This window comes from Pleurodeles waltl, chromosome 12, assembly GCF_031143425.1.
Source record: "Pleurodeles waltl isolate 20211129_DDA chromosome 12, aPleWal1.hap1.20221129, whole genome shotgun sequence".
Lineage (NCBI taxonomy): Eukaryota > Metazoa > Chordata > Amphibia > Caudata > Salamandridae > Pleurodeles > Pleurodeles waltl.
Window position 1 is genome coordinate 691522626 of NC_090451.1, and position 21034 is coordinate 691543659.

The 21034-nt window shown below is 49.5% G+C and overlaps 1 protein-coding gene across 1 annotated transcript in view; it reads right to left on the minus strand.

The window, feature by feature from the left end:
* GIGYF1 (GRB10 interacting GYF protein 1) overlaps positions 1-21034 on the minus strand; it is a 656843-nt gene that overhangs the window by 88038 nt on the left and 547771 nt on the right. Inside the window, exon 20 of the mRNA XM_069215543.1 lies at positions 13072-13203. Within this exon, the coding sequence (XP_069071644.1) occupies positions 13072-13203 (132 nt within the window). The remainder of the gene's footprint in view (positions 1-13071; positions 13204-21034) is intronic.

Below are 21034 nucleotides of genomic sequence, written 5' to 3' on the forward strand. Positions count from 1 at the left end.
TCGCGGGGAGCTTGCAGGGTTCTTTAAAGCTGCTGGAAACAAAGTTGCAGCTTTTCTTGGAGCAGGTCCGCTGTCCTCGGGAGTTTCTTGTCTTTTCGAAGCAGGGGCAGTCCTCAGAGGATGTCGAGGTCGCTGGTCCCTTTGGAAGGCGTCGCTGGAGCAGGATCTTTGGAAGGCAGGAGACAGGCCGGTGAGTTTCTGGAGCCAAGGCAGTTGTCGTCTTCTGGTCTTCCTCTGCAGGGGTTTTCAGCTAGGCAGTCCTTCTTCTTGTAGTTGCAGGAATCTAATTTTCTAGGGTTCAGGGTAGCCTTTAAATACTAAATTTAAGGGCGTGTTTAGATCTGGGGGGTTAGTAGCCAATGGCTACTAGCCCTGAGGGTGGGTACACCCTCTTTGTGCCTCCTCCCAAGGGGAGGGGGTCACAATCCTAACCCTATTGGGGGAATCCTCCATCTGCAAGATGGAGGATTTCTAAAAGTTAGAGTCACCTCAGCTCAGGACACCTTAGGGGCTGTCCTGACTGGCCAGTGACTCCTCCTTGTTTTTCTCATTATTTTCTCCGGCCTTGCCGCCAAAAGTGGGGCCTGGCCGGAGGGGGCGGGCAACTCCACTAGCTGGAGTGTCCTGCTGGGTTGGCACAAAGGAGGTGAGCCTTTGAGGCTCACCGCCAGGTGTGACAATTCCTGCCTGGGGGAGGTGTTAGCATCTCCACCCAGTGCAGGCTTTGTTACTGGCCTCAGAGTGACAAAGGCACTCTCCCCATGGGGCCAGCAACATGTCTCGGTTTGCGGCAGGCTGCTAAAACTAGTCAGCCTACACAGATAGTCGGTTAAGTTTCAGGGGGCACCTCTAAGGTGCCCTCTGGGGTGTATTTTACAATAAAATGTACACTGGCATCAGTGTGCATTTATTGTGCTGAGAAGTTTGATACCAAACTTCCCAGTTTTCAGTGTAGCCATTATGGTGCTGTGGAGTTCGTGTAAAACAGACTCCCAGACCATATACTCTTATGGCTACCCTGTACTTACAATGTCTAAGGTTTTGCTTAGACACTGTAGGGGCACAGTGCTCATGCACTGGTACCCTCACCTATGGTATAGTGCACCCTGCCTTAGGGCTGTAAGGCCTGCTAGAGGGGTGTCTTACCTATACTGCATAGGCAGTGAGAGGCTGGCATGGCACCCTGAGGGGAGTGCCATGTCGACTTACTCATTTTGTTCTCACCAGCACACACAGGCTTGTAAGCAGTGTGTCTGTGCTGAGTGAGGGGTCTCTAGGGTGGCATAATACATGCTACAGCCCTTAGAGACCTTCCTTGGCCTCAGGGCCCTTGGTACTAGAAGTACCAGTTACAAGGGACTTATCTGAATGCCAGGGTGTGCCAATTGTGGATACAATGGTACTTTTTAGGTGAAGGAACACTGGTGCTGGGGCCTGGTTAGCAGGGTCCCAGCACTCTTCTTAGTCAAGTCAGCATCAGTATCAGGCAAAAAGTGGGGGGGTAACTGCAACAGGGAGCCATTTCTTTACAATACCTGGTAAGAAAACCTGGGTCAGCCGGTGCAACCCGATACCTCCTAGCCACAGATCTATTGACAGCTGAAGACGACACCGGCTTCTTCCAGACTTCCACTATGGGGTCCAGGAGCGCTTCATTAAAAATGGCAAAAGCGGCTCTGCTGATGTAGAGGCAGGGTGCAACACTTCTGACAATAAGTTCTGCTTGGCTTCAGTCACCGGCAAAGGGAGGTCCAGAAAGCCAGCTGCCTTCCTGATAATAGAATGAAAAGTGGCCGCCTCCTCTGTGTACTCCCCAGGTGATGACAAGTCCCATTCGGGGGAGGTATCTAGGCCACTAGCAGTGTCAAGTCCATGGAGACCCTCCCGAGACTCCTCGATCTCCCCTTCCTCCAAGGCTTTCCTCTGGTATTCCTGTTCTTCAAGGAGGCGGAGAGCAAGCCTCCTCGAGTGTAGCCTCTTCTCTACCCTCGGCGTCAACATGGCATCAGCAGACATCGAAGAATGACGCCGATCGTCGGATCCGTCAGACGCCGGGTCTACAGGCACCATAGCTGCCTTCGGTGCCGAACGAGGACCCGGAAGGTGTGAAGACTGACTCTGAGTCGGAGGAGGTCTAGACGGCGTCACTGGCTGAAAAATCGAAGCCGCAGGAGCCGAAGCCGTAGGAGCCGAAGCCACCGGAGCAGATACCGGCGCCGAGCCCACGTTCCCCAGGGGGAGAAAGGGCATAAAGGGTGCCAGTCGAAGTGGAGCCGGGGCACCCATGTTGAAGGCCAAAGGGGCCGAAGGAACCAGCCGGTCCACCACCTGGAGCCATCTGTTGGAAGATGGAAAACATCGCATTCAGGAATGCGGTACTGTCAGCTCCAGGGGCCGGGAAAGCCGGGTACTGGGGTGCCTGGTTCGAAGGAGACACCGACGCCGGTCTCGACGTCTGCATGGACGGAGAAAACATCTGAGGCTGCGGAACCTCGAACACTGAAGGAGGATGGCCCGATGACATGGGCGAAGTCGGTGAAGCCGGAGATGGTAACGGCGTCGTCGGCTGGGGAGTGACAGTGGGACTGACTTCCCAAGTATTCCGACGTCGAGCTGATGGAGACCTCTCCCTACTCGACCGGCGGCATGAATCTCGACGAGTCCCGATGACACCGATGAGACTTCGGTGACGATGACTTTCGATGATGTTTCCTCTCCTTCTTTTTCGACTTCGCAAGAAAGAGCTTGGCCTCACGCTCTTTCAAGGCCTTAGGATTCATATATTGACAAGAATCGCACTTGTCAACATCATGGTCGGAACTAAGACACCACAAGCAGTCAGAATGTGGGTCCGTTACCGACATTTTGCCACCACACTCACGGCAGGGCTTGAATCCTGACTTCCTTTGCGACATTGTAATCTCGCAAAGTAAAAATCGCCAAAAAACAAACTGTAACTGTTGATACAGCAACAGTAGCTCCCTCGAAGATAACCGGTTCGAATGGCACAGAAAAAAGGGAACGGACGTCGGTGAGGACCTCTTATTGCCTGTATGACGTCAGACGGCGTCGCGTGGGCAGTTCTGACGTCCTCGTCGACGTGCAGAAGCTAGGAAGAAGATTTCCATCGAGAGCTGGCGCAATGGGAGTATTCATTAGGTGAGGAATCATTAGGTGAGGAATCCACAGGTAGTGTATCCATCAGAAATTGTGATTATTCAAAGTTCCTAGAGTACCTAAGTGAAATATCTTTCATTTGAAGTATTACTTGTAAATCTTGAACCTGTGGTTCTTAAAATAAATTAAGAAAATATATTTTTCAATATAAAAAGCTATTGGCCTGGAGTAAGTCTTTGAGTGGGTGTTCCTCATTTATTGCCTGTGTGTATACAACAAATGCTTAACACTACTCCTTTGATAAGCCTACTGCTCGACCACACTACCACAAAATAGAGCATTATAATTATCTACTTTTGCCACTATCTTACCTCGAAGGGGAACCCTCGGACTCTGTGCACACTATTTTTTACTTTGAAATAGTATATACATAGCGAACTTCCTACACTGTAGATTGTCGGTTCCAGTGGCCACAAGGTGAAGTAAACGTTGCAGAGGAATCCTACTGGAATCTTGGACGTAGAATATGAGAACCCACCCAGGAGGGAGACCCTAAATAGACCAAAGAGGGGCACCTACCAGGATGACCTCCTATCAGGAGGGGGCAGTGATGTCACCTGCCTGGCTCCCAGAGGCATCTGCCCATCTTAGATTCAAGATGGCAGAATCAAGTGGCAACCTGGAGGAGTTCTGGGCACCACCCTTGGGGTGATGGACAGGGGAGCGGTTACTCCCCTTTCCATTGTCTAATTTCTGCCAGAGCTGGAACCGGGGGGGTCACTGGACAGGTGCCTACTGGTTTATGCAAGGAGGGCAACAAATGTGCTCTTCCAAGCATACCACTGGCTTGGGGTACCCCTCCCAAGCCAAATAACACAATTCTCCAAAAGGAGAGTGTAAAGAAATGGCTCCCTGTTGCAGTTACCCCCCACTTTTTGCCTGATACTGATGCTGACTTGACTGAGAAGAGTGCTGGGACCCTGCTAACCAGGCCCCAGCACCAGTGTTCCTTCACCTAAAATGTACCATTGTATCCACAATTGGCACACTCTGGCATTCAGATAAGTCCCTTGTAACTGGTACTTCTAGTACCAAGGGCCCTGATGCCAAGGAAGGTCTCTAAGGGCTGCAGCATGTCTTATGCCACCCTAGAGACCCCTCACTCAGCACAGACACACTGCTTACAAGCCTGTGTGTGCTAGTGAGAACAAAACGAGTAAGTCGACATGGCACTCCCCTCAGGGTGCCATGCCAGCCTCTCACTGCCTATGCAGTATAGGTAAGACACCCCTCTAGCAGGCCTTACAGCCCTAAGGCAGGGTGCACTATACCATAGGTGAGGGTACCAGTGCATGAGCACTGTGCCCCTACAGTGTCTAAACAAAACCTTAGACATTGTGAGTGCAGGGTAGCCATAAGAGTATATGGTCTGGGAGTCTGTTTTACACGAACTCCACAGCACCATAATGGCTACACTGAAAACTGGGAAGTTTGGTATCAAACTTCTCAGCACAATAAATGCACACTGATGCCAGTGTACATTTTATTGCAAAACACACCCCAGAGGGCACCTTAGAGGTGCCCCCTGAAACTTAACCGACTGTCTGTGTAGGCTGACTAGTTCCAGCAGCCTGCCACACCAGAGACATGTTGCTGGCCCCATGGGGAGAGTGCCTTTGTCACTCTGAGGCCAGTAACAAAGCCTGCACTGGGTGGAGATGCTAACACCTCCCCCAGGCAGGAGCTGTAACACCTGGCGGTGAGCCTCAAAGGCTCACCCCTTTGTCACAGCCCAGCAGGGCACTCCAGCTTAGTGGAGTTGCCCGCCCCCTCCGGCCACGGCCCCCACTTTTGGCGGCAAGGCTGGAGGGAACAAAGAAAGCAACAAGGAGGAGTCACTGGCCAGTCAGGACAGCCCCTAAGGTGTCCTGAGCTGAGGTGACTCTGACTTTTAGAAATCCTCCATCTTGCAGATGGAGGATTCCCCCAATAGGGTTAGGATTGTGACCCCCTCCCCTTGGGAGGAGGCACAAAGAGGGTGTACCCACCCTCAGGGCTAGTAGCCATTGGCTACTAACCCCCCAGACCTAAACACGCCCTTAAATTTAGTATTTAAGGGCTACCCTGAACCCTAGAAAATTAGATTCCTGCAACTACAAGAAGAAGGACTGCCCAGCTGAAAACCCCTGCAGCGGAAGACCAGAAGACGACAACTGCCTTGGCTCCAGAAACTCACCGGCCTGTCTCCTGCCTTCCAAAGATCCTGCTCCAGCGACGCCTTCCAAAGGGACCAGCGACCTCTGACTCCTCTGAGGACTGCCCTGCTTCGAAAAAGACAAGAAACTCCCGAGGACAGCGGACCTGCTCCAAAAAGACTGCAACTTTGTTTCAAGGAGCAGCTTTAAAGACCCTGCAATCTCCCCGCAAGAAGCGTGAGACTTGCAACACTGCACCCGGCGACCCCGACTCGGCTGGTGGAGAACCAACACCTCAGGGAGGACCCCCGGACTACTCTACGACTGTGAGTACCAAAACCTGTCCCCCCTGAGCCCCCACAGCGCCGCCTGCAGAGGGAATCCCGAGGCTTCCCCTGACCGCGACTCTTTGAACCTAAAGTCCCGACGCCTGGGAGAGACCCTGCACCCGCAGCCCCCAGGACCTGAAGGACCGGACTTTCACTGGAGAAGTGACCCCCAGGAGTCCCTCTCCCTTACCCAAGTGGAGGTTTCCCCGAGGAATCCCCCCCTTGCCTGCCTGCAGCGCTGAAGAGATCCCGAGATCTCTCATAGACTAACATTACAAACCCGACGCTTGTTTCTACACTGCACCCGGCCGCCCCCGCGCTGCTGAGGGTGAAATTTCTGTGTGGGCTTGTGTCCCCCCCGGTGCCCTACAAAACCCCCCTGGTCTGCCCTCCGAAGACGCGGGTACTTACCTGCAAGCAGACCGGAACCGGGGCACCCCCTTCTCTCCATTCTAGCCTATGTGTTTTGGGCACCACTTTGAACTCTGCACCTGACCGGCCCTGAGCTGCTGGTGTGGTGACTTTGGGGTTGCTCTGAACCCCCAACGGTGGGCTACCTTGGACCAAGAACTAAGCCCTGTAAGTGTCTTACTTACCTGGTTAACCTAACAAATACTTACCTCCCCTAGGAACTGTGAAAATTGCACTAAGTGTCCACTTTTAAAACAGCTATTTGTGAATAACTTGAAAAGTATACATGCAATTTTGATGATTTGAAGTTCCTAAAGTACTTACCTGCAATACCTTTCGAACGAGATATTACATGTAAAATTTGAACCTGTGGTTCTTAAAATAAACTAAGAAAAGATATTTTTCTATATAAAAACCTATTGGCTGGATTTGTCTCTGAGTGTGTGTACCTCATTTATTGTCTATGTGTATGTACAACAAATGCTTAACACTACTCCTTGGATAAGCCTACTGCTCGACCACACTACCACAAAATAGAGCATTAGTATTATCTATTTTTACCACTATTTTACCTCTAAGGGGAACCCTTGGACTCTGTGCATGCTATTCCTTACTTTGAAATAGCACATACAGAGCCAACTTCCTACATTGGTGGATCAGCGGTGGGGTACAAGACTTTGCATTTGCTGGACTACTCAGCCAATACCTGATCACACGACAAATTCCAAAATTGTCATTAGAAATTGATTTTTGCAATTTGAAAAGTTTTCTAAATTCTTAAAAGACCTGCTAGGGCCTTGTGTTAGATCCTGTTTAGCATTTCTTTTAGAGTTTAAAAGTTTGTAAAAGTTTGAATTAGAACCTAGAACTAGTTGTAGATTCTTAAAAAGTATTCCAACTTTTAGAAGCAAAATGTCTAGCACAGATGTGACTGTGGTGGAACTCGACACCACACCTTACCTCCATCTTAAGATGAGGGAGCTAAGGTCACTCTGTAAAATAAAGAAAATAACAATGGGCCCCAAACCTACCAAAATACAGCTCCAGGAGCTTTTGGCAGAGTTTGAAAAGGCCAACCCCTCTGAGGGTGGCAACTCAGAGGAAGAGGATAGTGACTTGGAAGAAAATTCCCCCCTACCAGTCCTATCTAGGGAGAACAGGGTCCCTCAAACCCTGACTCCAAAAATAATAGTCAGAGATGCTGGTTCCCTCACAGGAGAGACCAACACCTCTGAAATCACTGAGGATAACTCCAGTGAAGATGACCCCCTGTTAGCCAGGATGGTCAAAAGATTGGCTTTGGAAAAGCAGCTCCTAGCCATAGAAAGGGAAAGAAAAGAGATGGGCCTAGGTCCCATCGATGGTGGCAGCAACTTAAATAGGGTCAGAGATTCTCCTGACATACTAAAAATCCCCAAAGGGATTGTAACAAAATATGAAGATGGTGATGACATCACCAAATGGTTCACAGCTTTTGAGAGGGCTTGTGTAACCAGAAAAGTAAACAGATCTCACTGGGGTGCTCTCCTTTGGGAAATGTTCACTGGAAAGTGTAGGGATAGACTCCTCACACTCTCTGGAAAAGATGCAGAATCTTATGACCTCATGAAGGGTACCCTGATTGAGGGCTTTGGATTCTCCACTGAGGAGTATAGAATTAGATTCAGGAGGGCTCAAAAATCCTCGAGCCAGACCTGGGTTGATTTTGTAGACTACTCAGTAAAAACGCTAGATGGTTGGTTAACTGGAAATGAAGTGTGTGACTATGTTGGGCTTTATAATTTGTTTATGAAAGAACACATTTTAAGTAACTGCTTCAATGAAAAGTTGCATCAGTATCTGGTAGACCTAGGTCCAATTTCTCCCCAAGAATTGGGAAAGAAGGCAGACCACTGGGTCAAGACTAGGGTAACCAAAACTTCCACTGGGGGTGACCAAAAGAAAGGGGTTACAAAAACTCCCCAGGAGAAAGTGGGTGACACTAGAAACAAAGAAAAAGAGTCCTCTGTAGGCCCCCAAAAACCAGAACAGGTGGGTGGGCCCCAAGACACAACCCAAAACAAAGGTGGGTACCAGGGTAAGAACTGGGATGCCACTAAGGCATGGTGCCACAACTGTAAACAGTCTGGGCACCACACCAAGGACACTTCTTGTCCCAAAAACAAACCCCAGAACAAAATTCCAGGGGTAACCAGTGTAGCCATGGGAGATGACTCCTCAGATGAGGAGGTCTTCATAGCCTTCAACTGGAAACAGGGCCCAACAGGTGAGTTGGAGATTCCAGAGGGAAGTAGACACTTCCACCACCTACTGGTGAATGGAATCCCAACCACTGCCCTGAGAGACACTTGTGCCAGTCACACTATTGTGCATGACAGGCTGGTGCTCTCAAACCAGTACATCCCAGGTGAGACTGCCAGGGTAAGAGTTAGCCTAGACAGGGTCACTAAGAGGCCTGTGGCTTTAGTGCCCATAGAAGTGGGTGGCACTCTTAGCTGGAGAAGGGTAGTAGTCAGTACAGACCTCCCCCTTGATTGTCTCCTTGGAAATGACTACCCAGAGGTTAGTCAGAGCCCAAGAGAGGAACTGGTCCAGTGCCAGTCCTCTCCCAAGGATTCTGGAAGTCCTGCCTCTGCAGTAAATGCAAGCAGGCCCCAGAAGAAGAAGAAAAGAAAACAGAGTAGGAAGGGTGGACAACCTTTAGCCAAGGTTACAGCAAGCCAAGGAGATTCTGCTCCAGTAGGGGAGAACTCCAAAAATGGCCCTGATAAAGTCCAACCTGACCCACAAGAAGTCCTGGCTAGTCAGGCAACTGTTAAACCTGAGTGGGTGGCTCCTCAGCTAACAGAAGAAAGAGTGGAAGAAGGGTGTTTACTACAAGATGTGGTAACCCCCCACTCTAATACAGCAGACAGGCAACCTGAACCCAAAGAGGCCTGTAACTTAGCCCCTTCCCTTTTAGGTGAAGAGCTAAAGGTGTGGTTCTGGGCACTGACAGCTGTCAGTGGCCTCTGCTGGGTGTTAGCCTTTATGGCTGCACTATCCTTAGCATGGTGGTCTGACCCCATGCCAAATAGCAAGTTAGGCCCCCTGACCCTATTAGTCATGGTGGGGTTACTCCAGCTCTGGGTAACCTCTCTGGGTAAGCTAGGGGTAACCCTGGCCAAGATAAGGTTAGCAGAGGTGGATACCTCTAAGACCAAAATAGAAAGAATGGGTGGAGACATTGAAGAGGCAGACAAGAGGCAATTCAGACTAGGTCCTATCACTGTGGAAGTAGGTCAGTTCCCCAAAGGGAATGACCTGAACAGAAGGATGTAAGGCAGAGTAGGCCCTGCAACTAACCAGCCTATTTCTCCTACTCTTCCTCGCCTGACAGACTAGGAAGACTCTCCCAGCTTGGGCTGAGTCTCCTGGCCTGTGGGCTGGGGGGGGCTTGTGTAAAGAAATGGCTCCCTGTTGCAGTTACCCCCCACTTTTTGCCTGATACTGATGCTGACTTGACTGAGAAGAGTGCTGGGACCCTGCTAACCAGGCCCCAGCACCAGTGTTCCTTCACCTAAAATGTACCATTGTATCCACAATTGGCACACCCTGGCATTCAGATAAGTCCCTTGTAACTGGTACTTCTAGTACCAAGGGCCCTGATGCCAAGGAAGGTCTCTAAGGGCTGCAGCATGTATTATGCCACCCTAGAGACCCCTCACTCAGCACAGACACACTGCTTACAAGCCTGTGTGTGCTAGTGAGAACAAAACGAGTAAGTCGACATGGCACTCCCCTCAGGGTGCCATGCCAGCCTCTCACTGCCTATGCAGTATAGGTAAGACACCCCTCTAGCAGGCCTTACAGCCCTAAGGCAGGGTGCACTATACCATAGGTGAGGGTACCAGTGCATGAGCACTGTGCCCCTACAGTGTCTAAACAAAACCTTAGACATTGTGAGTGCAGGGTAGCCATAAGAGTATATGGTCTGGGAGTCTGTTTTACACGAACTCCACAGCACCATAATGGCTACACTGAAAACTGGGAAGTTTGGTATCAAACTTCTCAGCACAATAAATGCACACTGATGCCAGTGTACATTTTATTGCAAAACACACCCCAGAGGGCACCTTAGAGGTGCCCCCTGAAACTTAACCGACTGTCTGTGTAGGCTGACTAGTTCCAGCAGCCTGCCACACCAGAGACATGTTGCTGGCCCCATGGGGAGAGTGCCTTTGTCACTCTGAGGCCAGTAACAAAGCCTGCACTGGGTGGAGATGCTAACACCTCCCCCAGGCAGGAGCTGTAACACCTGGCGGTGAGCCTCAAAGGCTCACCCCTTTGTCACAGCCCAGCAGGGCACTCCAGCTTAGTGGAGTTGCCCGCCCCCTCCGGCCACGGCCCCCACTTTTGGCGGCAAGGCTGGAGGGAACAAAGAAAGCAACAAGGAGGAGTCACTGGCCAGTCAGGACAGCCCCTAAGGTGTCCTGAGCTGAGGTGACTCTGACTTTTAGAAATCCTCCATCTTGCAGATGGAGGATTCCCCCAATAGGGTTAGGATTGTGACCCCCTCCCCTTGGGAGGAGGCACAAAGAGGGTGTACCCACCCTCAGGGCTAGTAGCCATTGGCTACTAACCCCCCAGACCTAAACACGCCCTTAAATTTAGTATTTAAGGGCTACCCTGAACCCTAGAAAATTAGATTCCTGCAACTACAAGAAGAAGGACTGCCCAGCTGAAAACCCCTGCAGCGGAAGACCAGAAGACGACAACTGCCTTGGCTCCAGAAACTCACCGGCCTGTCTCCTGCCTTCCAAAGATCCTGCTCCAGCGACGCCTTCCAAAGGGACCAGCGACCTCTGACTCCTCTGAGGACTGCCCTGCTTCGAAAAAGACAAGAAACTCCCGAGGACAGCGGACCTGCTCCAAAAAGACTGCAACTTTGTTTCAAGGAGCAGCTCTAAAGACCCTGCAATCTCCCCGCAAGAAGCGTGAGACTTGCAACACTGCACCCGGCGACCCCGACTCGGCTGGTGGAGAACCAACACCTCAGGGAGGACCCCCGGACTACTCTACGACTGTGAGTACCAAAACCTGTCCCCCCTGAGCCCCCACAGCGCCGCCTGCAGAGGGAATCCCGAGGCTTCCCCTGACCGCGACTCTTTGAACCTAAAGTCCCGACGCCTGGGAGAGACCCTGCACCCGCAGCCCCCAGGACCTGAAGGACCGGACTTTCACTGGAGAAGTGACCCCCAGGAGTCCCTCTCCCTTACCCAAGTGGAGGTTTCCCCGAGGAATCCCCCCCTTGCCTGCCTGCAGCGCTGAAGAGATCCCGAGATCTCTCATAGACTAACATTACAAACCCGACGCTTGTTTCTACACTGCACCCGGCCGCCCCCGCGCTGCTGAGGGTGAAATTTCTGTGTGGGCTTGTGTCCCCCCCGGTGCCCTACAAAACCCCCCTGGTCTGCCCTCCGAAGACGCGGGTACTTACCTGCAAGCAGACCGGAACCGGGGCACCCCCTTCTCTCCATTCTAGCCTATGTGTTTTGGGCACCACTTTGAACTCTGCACCTGACCGGCCCTGAGCTGCTGGTGTGGTGACTTTGGGGTTGCTCTGAACCCCCAACGGTGGGCTACCTTGGACCAAGAACTAAGCCCTGTAAGTGTCTTACTTACCTGGTTAACCTAACAAATACTTACCTCCCCTAGGAACTGTGAAAATTGCACTAAGTGTCCACTTTTAAAACAGCTATTTGTGAATAACTTGAAAAGTATACATGCAATTTTGATGATTTGAAGTTCCTAAAGTACTTACCTGCAATACCTTTCGAACGAGATATTACATGTAAAATTTGAACCTGTGGTTCTTAAAATAAACTAAGAAAAGATATTTTTCTATATAAAAACCTATTGGCTGGATTTGTCTCTGAGTGTGTGTACCTCATTTATTGTCTATGTGTATGTACAACAAATGCTTAACACTACTCCTTGGATAAGCCTACTGCTCGACCACACTACCACAAAATAGAGCATTAGTATTATCTATTTTTACCACTATTTTACCTCTAAGGGGAACCCTTGGACTCTGTGCATGCTATTCCTTACTTTGAAATAGCACATACAGAGCCAACTTCCTACAGAGAGGGTGTTGCCTCCTTTTCTAAAGGAAATCCTTTGTTCTGTCTTCCTGGGCTTGAGCTGGTCAAGCAGCAGGAGGGCAGAAACCGGTCTGTAGGACAGCAGCAGCACTTGCTGCCCAGGAAAAACCTACAAATAGGTAGGAGCTAAGCTGGGGATCATCTAAAAAGCCCCTGAGTGCATGGAATCATACAACCCATAAAGGCAACACTATTGGGGAATGATTCAGACATGTTTGATACCAAACATGCCCAGGTTCTGAGTTACCATTATGTAGGTGGACACCTGTGTCCAGTACACATGTAAAATGGTTTCACCACACTTATGAAGTCCAGCAAAACAGAGCTGGAGTTCGTAGGTTACGTGCACCCTGTCCTCTGGGCTAGGAGGGCCTGTCGTAGGGATGACTTGCAGTGACCTGTAGTGAAAGGGTGCATGTACTTTTCCACGTGGACTGCAATGGCAGGCCTGCAGACATTTTGCATGGACTCCCATGGGTGGCATAATACGTGCTGCAGCCCCTGGAGATCTCCTGGTGTCTCAAAGCCCTGGGTAATTAAGTACCATATACTGGAGACTTACATGGGGGCACCAGTATGGCAAATGTGGGGTGTACAAAGTCGGGAGAAACCAAATTTAGGGGGAGGGAGCACAGTCACGGGTCCTGGTTAGCAGGATACCAGTGAGCAGTCAAAACACAGACAGCAGGCAAAAAGTGAGGGTAACCATGCCAAAACGAGGGTAATTTCCTATAGCATTCAAAAGAAAACATAAAAAAATACTCTTTGTCCAATCATTTGATTTATGCTTCTAACTTCATACTCAATAGGTTATGTTGATGTTGGGTGGTGCTTGCATTACCACCGAGGATCATAATTACATGCCCTCTGTACCTGTTTCCTCCTGAACAGCTCCTCTTCTTCACGACGTTTCTGCTCCTCCTGCAGTCTCTTCTCTTCCCGGCGTTTCCTCTCCTCCTCAGCCACCCTCTTAGCCCTGAGTTCTGCATCTCGTCGTTCTTGAAGCTTTGGGGAAGGGGGGGAAAAAAAGAAACAAAAAAAAAAATAAGCAAAACTCAGCCTTTGCTTTTTTTGCTTTAATACAAAAATACATCAGGCTTTTTGCTAGAGAAAGGACTAGGGGAAAAAACAGCGCGACTGGCTGCCAGCTGGGACACAGGTACAAGGCTCCTTTCAATCACAAGCCAGATGTTGTTTGGATTTTTTCTTAACATACGAAAACAGACACTTCCATCTTTGTGTTTTACATCTACTTGCAATTTGTGGTGAAAAAGTGAGAAATCCATGCTAAGCAGACAAATTTGCATCCATCCGACTTTCACCATTGCAAGCATGTATGGAATTGGTAGTTTGCTTAGAAGTTGCTTACAATCAGAAATGCCTAGACTAACTGCAGATTCCCTACCTTAGAATATTCCCCTGGCGTCAGATTAGATCAAGAAGTTTTCCAGCAGTACCCCTGCACACCATTAGGTGGCATCATTTGGCTCATCAGTTTTGCCCATGCAAAACAATGCTGTACCCTGGTTATACAGAGTCTCAACCATATCAGTGTAGGAAGCTGGCTCTTTAAATAGTGGACCAAAATGAGGTATAAGTTAAATATATATGTAACGCTTCTTGCTGATCATGTTATTAACAGGTTTATTTCCACAATAAGCCGATGCCGTCAGTGCTCCCTCTCCGACCACAGCCAATACCCAACACTCAGAGCATCTTGGAATGTCGAGTTGTAGGAAGTTGGCTTTTTATATACTATTTCAAAGTAAGAAATAGTGTGGACAGAGTCCAAGGGTTCCCCTTAGATGTAAGATAGTGGCAAAAGTAGATAATTCTAATGCTCGGTCTTGTGGTAGTGTGGTCGAGCAGTAGGCTTATCAGAGGGTAGTGTTAAGCATTTGTTGTACACACACAGACAAATGAGGAACACACACTCACAGACTTACTCCAGGCCAATAGGTTTTTATATTGAAAAATATATTCTTAGTTTATTTTAAGAACCACAGGTTCAAGATTTGCAGTAAACACTTTAAATGCAAGGTACTTCACTTAGATACTTAAGGAACTTTGAATAAAAGCAATATCATATACAGTCTTTGTAAAAATGCAATAAGCTATTTTCAAAGTAGGCGCCTATGGAGAACAGGGGTGCTCTGGTTCCAGTCTGCCAGCAGGTAAGTACCTGTGTCCTCGGTGGGGGGTGTTGGGGGTGGGGGCAGGCAGACCAGGGGTTTTTTGTCAAGCACATGGGGGGAGACAAGTAGGCACACAAAACACGCCCTCAGCGGCACAGGGGTGGCCGGGTGCACTGTGCAAAGTAGGCATCGGGTTTCAGGTAGAAAACAATGGAGGGACCTGGGGATCACTCTAGCGGTGCAGGGGGGGGGGCTTCTCGGGATAGCAACCACCTGGGCTAGGCAGAGGGTCACCTGGGAGTCACTCCTGCGCTGAAGTTCGGTTCCTTTAGGTCCTGGGGGCTGCGGGTGCAGTGTTGGCTCCAGGCGTCGGGTCCCTTGTTACAGGCCGTCGCGGTCAGGGCGAGCCTCTGGATTCTCTGCAGGCGTCGCTGTGGGGGATCGGGGGGGGGGGGTCGTCTCTGGTTACTCACGGGCTCGCAGTCGCCGGGGAGTCCTCCCTGAGGTGTTGGTTCTCTGAATCTCGAGCCGGGGGAGCCGGGTGCAGTGAGAAGTCTCTCACTTCCGGCGGGAAAGTGCAGTCTTTGGAAGTTGCTTCTTTGTTGCAAAGAAGTAGCTGGTTTTGAGCAGAGCCGCTGCTCACGGGAGTTTCTTGGTCCTTTAGTCCAGGGCAGTCCTCTGAGGCTTCAGAGGTCACTGGTCCCTGTCGGATGCGTCGCTGGTTGCAGGTTTTCTAAGTTGGAGACATGCCGGTAGGGCTGGGGGCCAAAGCAGTTGTCGTCTTCCTCCTTCTCTGCAGGCTTGTAGGTCAGCAGTTGTTTCTTCAGGTTGCAGGAATCCGATTTCCTGGGTTCTGGGGTGCCCCTAAATACTGAATTTAGGGGTGTGTTTAGGTCTGGGAGGGCAGTAGCCAATGGGGGGCTCATGCCTAATCCTATTGGGGGAATCCTCCAAACTCAAGATGGAGGATTTCTAAAGGCAGAGGTCACCTCAGGACACCTTAGGGGCTGTCCTGACTGGTGGGTGACTCCTCCATGTTTTTCTCATTATCTCCTCCAGCCTTGCCGCCAAAAGTGGGGGCAGTGGCCGGAGGGGCGGGCATCTACACTAGCTGGGATGCCCTGGGGCGCTGTAACAAAAGGGCTCTGCCTTTGAGGCTCACCGCGAGGTGTTACAGTTCCTGCAGGGGAGGTGAGAAGCACCACCACCCACTACAGGCTTTGTTCCTGGCCACAGAGTGACAAAGGCACTCTCCCCATGTGGCCAGCAACATGTCTGGTGTGTGGCAGGCTGGCAGAAACTAGTCAGCCCACACTGGAAGTCGGGTATGTTTTCAGGGGGCATCTGGGTGTATGTTACAATAAATTGCACACTGGCATCAGTGTCAGTGTGCATTTATTGTGCTGAGAAGTTTGATACCAAACTTCCCAGATTTCAGTGTAGCTCCCAGACCATTTACTCTTATGGCTACCCTGCACTTACAATGTCTAAGGTTTTGGTTAGACACCGTAGGGGCATAGTGCTCATGCACATATGCCCTCACCTGTGGTATAGTGCACCCTGCCTTAGGGCTGTAAGGCCTGCTAGAGGGATGACTTACCTATGCCACAGTCAGTGTGAGGTTGGCATGGCACTCTGAGGGGAGTACCATGTCGACTTAGTTATTTTCTCCCCACCAGCACACACAAGCTGTGAGGCAGTGTGCATGAGTGAGGGGTCCCAAGGGTGGCATAAGACATGCTGCAGCCTTTAGAGACCTTCCCTGGCATCAGCACCCTTGGTACCAGGGGTACCAGTTACAAAGGACTTCTGTGTGCCAGGGCTGTGCCAATTGTGGAAGCAAAGGTACAGTTTAGGGAAAGAACACTGGTGCTGGGACCTGGTTAGCACGGTTCCAGCACACTTTCAATCATAACGAATCATCAGCAAAGGCAAAATGTCAGGGGGTAACCATGCCAAGGAGGCATTTCCTTACAAATGGCAAGTAGCCACAGATGCTGGAAATGGACTGAAGACTGCTTTCCTTGAGGAGATAACTTTCTTTGAACCTTGTTGGTCATCTTGACTGACTTCCTGCTGGAGTTGATCACTGAAAATAACTAAGAACTTGTCAATGTTTTGCTTGAAAAAGTCAGTGTAAAATTTGCTGAATTTGCCATTCCTTGTTCATGGTTTAGTGAAAAGGAATGGTTTCTTACCTGTAACTCCAGTTCTCTCGTAGGGGTATTTCCATGATAGTCATAAGCACTGAATAGTTCCGCGCGCCTGCGGGGACCCCGGAGCACTGTTGTGTAGTATATTCTTAAGTGCAATCAACAGCTCCTTGACAAAAAGGTCTGTGAAAAACACTTAAGAATAACAATGCGCAGCCTATGTGAACAGCTACACAAGCCAAAATTGTTAGAAGAAAAAACAGTTGTAGTGTAAATTTCACATTTAAACCTCTATTTATTCTATAAATACATAAATAAATACATTCTCATATTTTATTTACACCTCTCATGAGAATAAAACAATGTAGGGCAGTGTAGCCCATAGGCTGCCATTATACAGAATGAAAATAGAGCTGTGCCTTTAAGAAAGTAAAGTCTTCCTGTTTCCCATCATGCACAGCAAAAGGCAGTTGCCTCAGTTCTTTTTTGGAGGCTATTAACCTGACATGAAGAAAAACAAAACATTTGTTGGAGTACCAACCTCCATAATATTCATATTCTGTGTCAACTCCACCGGGGAGGAGGGAGGGTTGCTTATGACTATCATGGAAATACCCCTACGAGAGAACTGGAGTTACAGGTAAGAAACCATTCCTTCTCTCGTAGGGGATTTCCATGTATAGTCATAAGCACTGAATAGAGTAGCAAGCCCATCCCCATAACCGCGGTGGAGTAGATATAAGAATACTCAGAAAAAACATGAATCATGCAAACAAATTCTTGAGCAAAGCCTGTCCAACCTGAGCATCTGCCCTAGCGTCTGTATCAAGGCAGTAATGCTTAGTAAAGGTATGGACCGACCGCCAAGTGGCAGCCTTGCATATTTCTGCCAAAGGGACATTTCTCATCAAGGCTACAGTAGCTGCTTTCCCTCTGGTAGAGTGGGCTTTTGGCCTACCACCAAGGGATTTGTTTGCTAAGTGATAACATAACATTATACATGAAACAATCCACCTGGATAAAGATTGTTTAGATCTGCCCAAACCTGTTCTGATTGGGCCATAGTTAATAAAAAGCTGTTGTGATTTTCGTAAGCTTTTTGTCCTGTCCAAGTAAAATTTCAATACTCTCTTTACATCCAGAGAGTGCAGAGTTCTCTCAGCAGGAGTAGCTGGATTCTGAAAGAAAGTCGGTAATGAAATTGTTTGGTTCACATGGAAGTCGGAGACTACCTTAGGTAGAAATTTTGGATGAGTTCTCATTACCACTTTTGTAGAATGAAAAACCGTGTAGGGTTCCTGCGCGCAAAGGGCCTGGATTTCGCTGACCCTACGCGCTGAAGTGATTGCCACTAGAAAAGCAGCTTTCCATGTGAGATGCTGCAGCGATGCCTTGTGTATCGGCTCGAATGGCGTCAGCATCAGACGTGATAAGACAACGTTCAGTTCCCATGGAGGAGAAGGCTTTCTAATGGGAGGAAAAACCTTCTTTAAACCTTCTAGGAAATCCTTAATAATCGGCATCCGAAAAAAGGACGTTTGTGAAGGACTCTTTCTGTATGCCGTTATCGCCGCCAAGTGAACTTTTATTGACGACAGTTGTAAGCCCGATTTTGCCAAACTTAACCGGTATGGCAGGATAGATTGTTCTCCACAGGAAACCGGGTCAATGTTGTTGTGTAAACACCAAATGCAGAATCTCTTCCACTTGCTTGCATAGGCTGATCGTGTGGAAGGGCGTTTTGCTTCCTTCAGAATTTCCATACAGTCCTGAGGTAGGTTCAAGTGTCCATATTGCACTAGCTCAGGAGCCATGCTGCCAAACTCAACGATGAGGGGTTGGGATGAGATATCTGCCCTCTGAACTTCGTGAGAAGGTCCGGACGATATGGTAGCCTGATGTGTGGTTTGAGTGACCGGTGAAGAAGGTCTGGGAACCACCACTGGCGTGGCCACTCCGGAGCAATTAGGATCATTTTGGTCTGAGCATTGGACAGCTTCTGGAGGACCGCCGGAATCAGGGGAAGCGGTGGAAAGGCGTAAAGAAATGCTCCTGACCAGCTTATCCACAGGGCATTCCCCAGTGTCCCTGGATGGTAATATCTGGAGGCGAAGTTTTGGCATTTTTTGTTTTCTGGGGTTGCGAATAGGTCTGTAGAGGGGGTACCCCAGAGTGCGAAAATGGAATGAACGACGTCGTCGTGTAGTACCCATTCGTGGTTCTCGTTCATTACCCGACTGAGGGCATCCGCTTGAACATTCTGGATGCCGGGCAGGTGAGTTGCCACTAGCGACAGGTTCCTGGCTAGAAGCCAATGCCAGATTGTCTGAGCCTCTCTGGATAAAACTCTGGACCTGGTGCCTCCTTGTTTGTTCACGTAGTACATAGTGGCCACGTTGTCTGTCTGAAGAAGGAGAGTTTCCGTTCTCAGAGAGGGAAGGAAGGCTTTGAGCGCAAGGTGGACTGCGCGAAGTTCCAGCAGGTTGATGTGATAGAGACTCTCTCTCTGTGACCACTCGCCTTGGACTCGAAGATGTTCCATGTGCGCCCCCCATCCGAGCAGTGACGCATCTGTTACGATGGTTTGAGATGGAGGCCGTTGTTGGAACGGAATCCCCACCAAGAGATTGCTGGGTAAGCACCACCACTTCAGTGATTGTAGGGTGTGAGGAGAAAGAAGGACTTTGTTCTCCCAATCGTCCCTCAGTTGACACCACTGATCCTCTAGATTTTCCTGCAATGGTCTCATATGGAGGCGAGCATTGGGAACCAGATGGATACAAGACGCCATCGAGCCCAGTAGAGAAGCTATTATTCTTGCAGTGGCTTGAGGTCTTTCCTGCAGTTGTTTGCATTTTTGGAGAATCGATAACCGTCGTTCCTCCGAAGGAAACACCTTTCCTAGCCTGGTATCTACAATGGCCCCTAAGTAATGCAACCTCTGAACAGGTGTTGCTGTAGATTTCAGAAGATTGACTTGAAGACCAAGTTTTTGTAGCAGTTGTAGAGTCCATTCGAAATGGTGCTGTGCCTCGAGACAGCTGGAGGCCTTTATGAGCCAATCGTCTAAATAGGGGTAGACGAATATTCGCTGTTTCCTCAAGTGGGCGGCTACTACCGCCATGCATTTGGAAAAAGTTCTTGGCGCTGATTTTAGGCCGAAAGGTAGAACTGCAAATTGGTAATGGCGTTTTCCGACGGTGAACCTTAGGAATTTTCGGTGTTTCTTGGTTACTGGGATATGAAAGTAAGCGTCGCAAAGATCTATCGCACATAGCCAGTCGCCCTGACGTAGATGTGGGTAAATTTGGTGCAAGGCTAACATCCTGAATTTTTCTTTGCAATTCCATTTGTTTGCTGTCCTCAGATCTAAGATGGGACGAAACTCTTGTTTGTCTTTTTTCGGTACAATGAAATATCTCGAATAAATCCCCTTCCCTTGTTGGCTTCTGGGAACGGGTTCTATGGCTCTTTTCTGCAATAGGATATTGACCTCTAACGGCAGAGCTTCGAGATGGTGGTTGGCTGTTTTGGGTGGAACAGATGGTGGAGAACTGGTGAATCTGAGAGCGTAACCATGTCTCACAATATTCAATACCCAGGCGTCTGTTGTGATGCGTTGCCACTCGTCCAGATGATTTGCGATACTTCCCCCTACCGCAGTGGGTAACGGAGGAGGGGGAAGCAAAGATTCAGGGCTTAGACGTGGGAGCTTGTCGAGGTGTCTGGGTCTGAGGTGTTGAACGACCCCTTGTCGACCTTCTGGAGAAGCCCCTCTGATGCTGCTGCTGTTGCTGTTGCTGAGGGCGTGAAGACGTCCAATGTGGAGCCTGATACCTGTGGGTGAACAGTCTTCTTTGATATGGGCGGAATCCTTTTCGCTGTTCCTTAGGTCGCTCCATGCCTACCGCTTTCAGGGTATCCAGCTCCGACTTCATTCTGGCCATCTCATCATCGGCATGAGAGCCGAACAAAGTGGAGCCTGAGAAAGGCAGGTTCTGTATCCTCTGCTGTGCTTCGGGTTTAAGCGATGTAAGCCGCAGCCATGCATGTCTCCTGAGCGCTATACCATGAGCATAGTTATGTGCGGATAGTGTTGAAGAATCCGCCGCAGCACTTATAATCTGGTTAGAAACCATAGCTCCCTCGCTCACGACCTCTAGGAAATCTTCCCTTTTGTCCCTAGGGAGATGCTCCGCGAACTGCAGTATAGAGTCCCAGAGGGATCGATCATATCTCCCTAATAAAGCAGTGGCACTGGCTGCTTTCATGGTGATGGATGCCGTCGAGCATACTTTTCTTCCTGCAGCATCGATCTTTCTGCTCTCTTTGTCTGGGGGAGCAGAGGAAGACGGTGACGTCGAATGCGATTTCTTCGCTGCCACTATAACTACCGAGTCTGGTACTGGGTCCGACCTCAAGAATAGAGGATCTTGCTCTGGTGGACGGTACTTTTTAATGAGTCTGGAAGGAGCAGACTTTGTTGTAGCCGGCGTGAGAAAAATGTCCATTGCTGGCTCAATAAGACCCGGAACCAGTGGAAGTAAA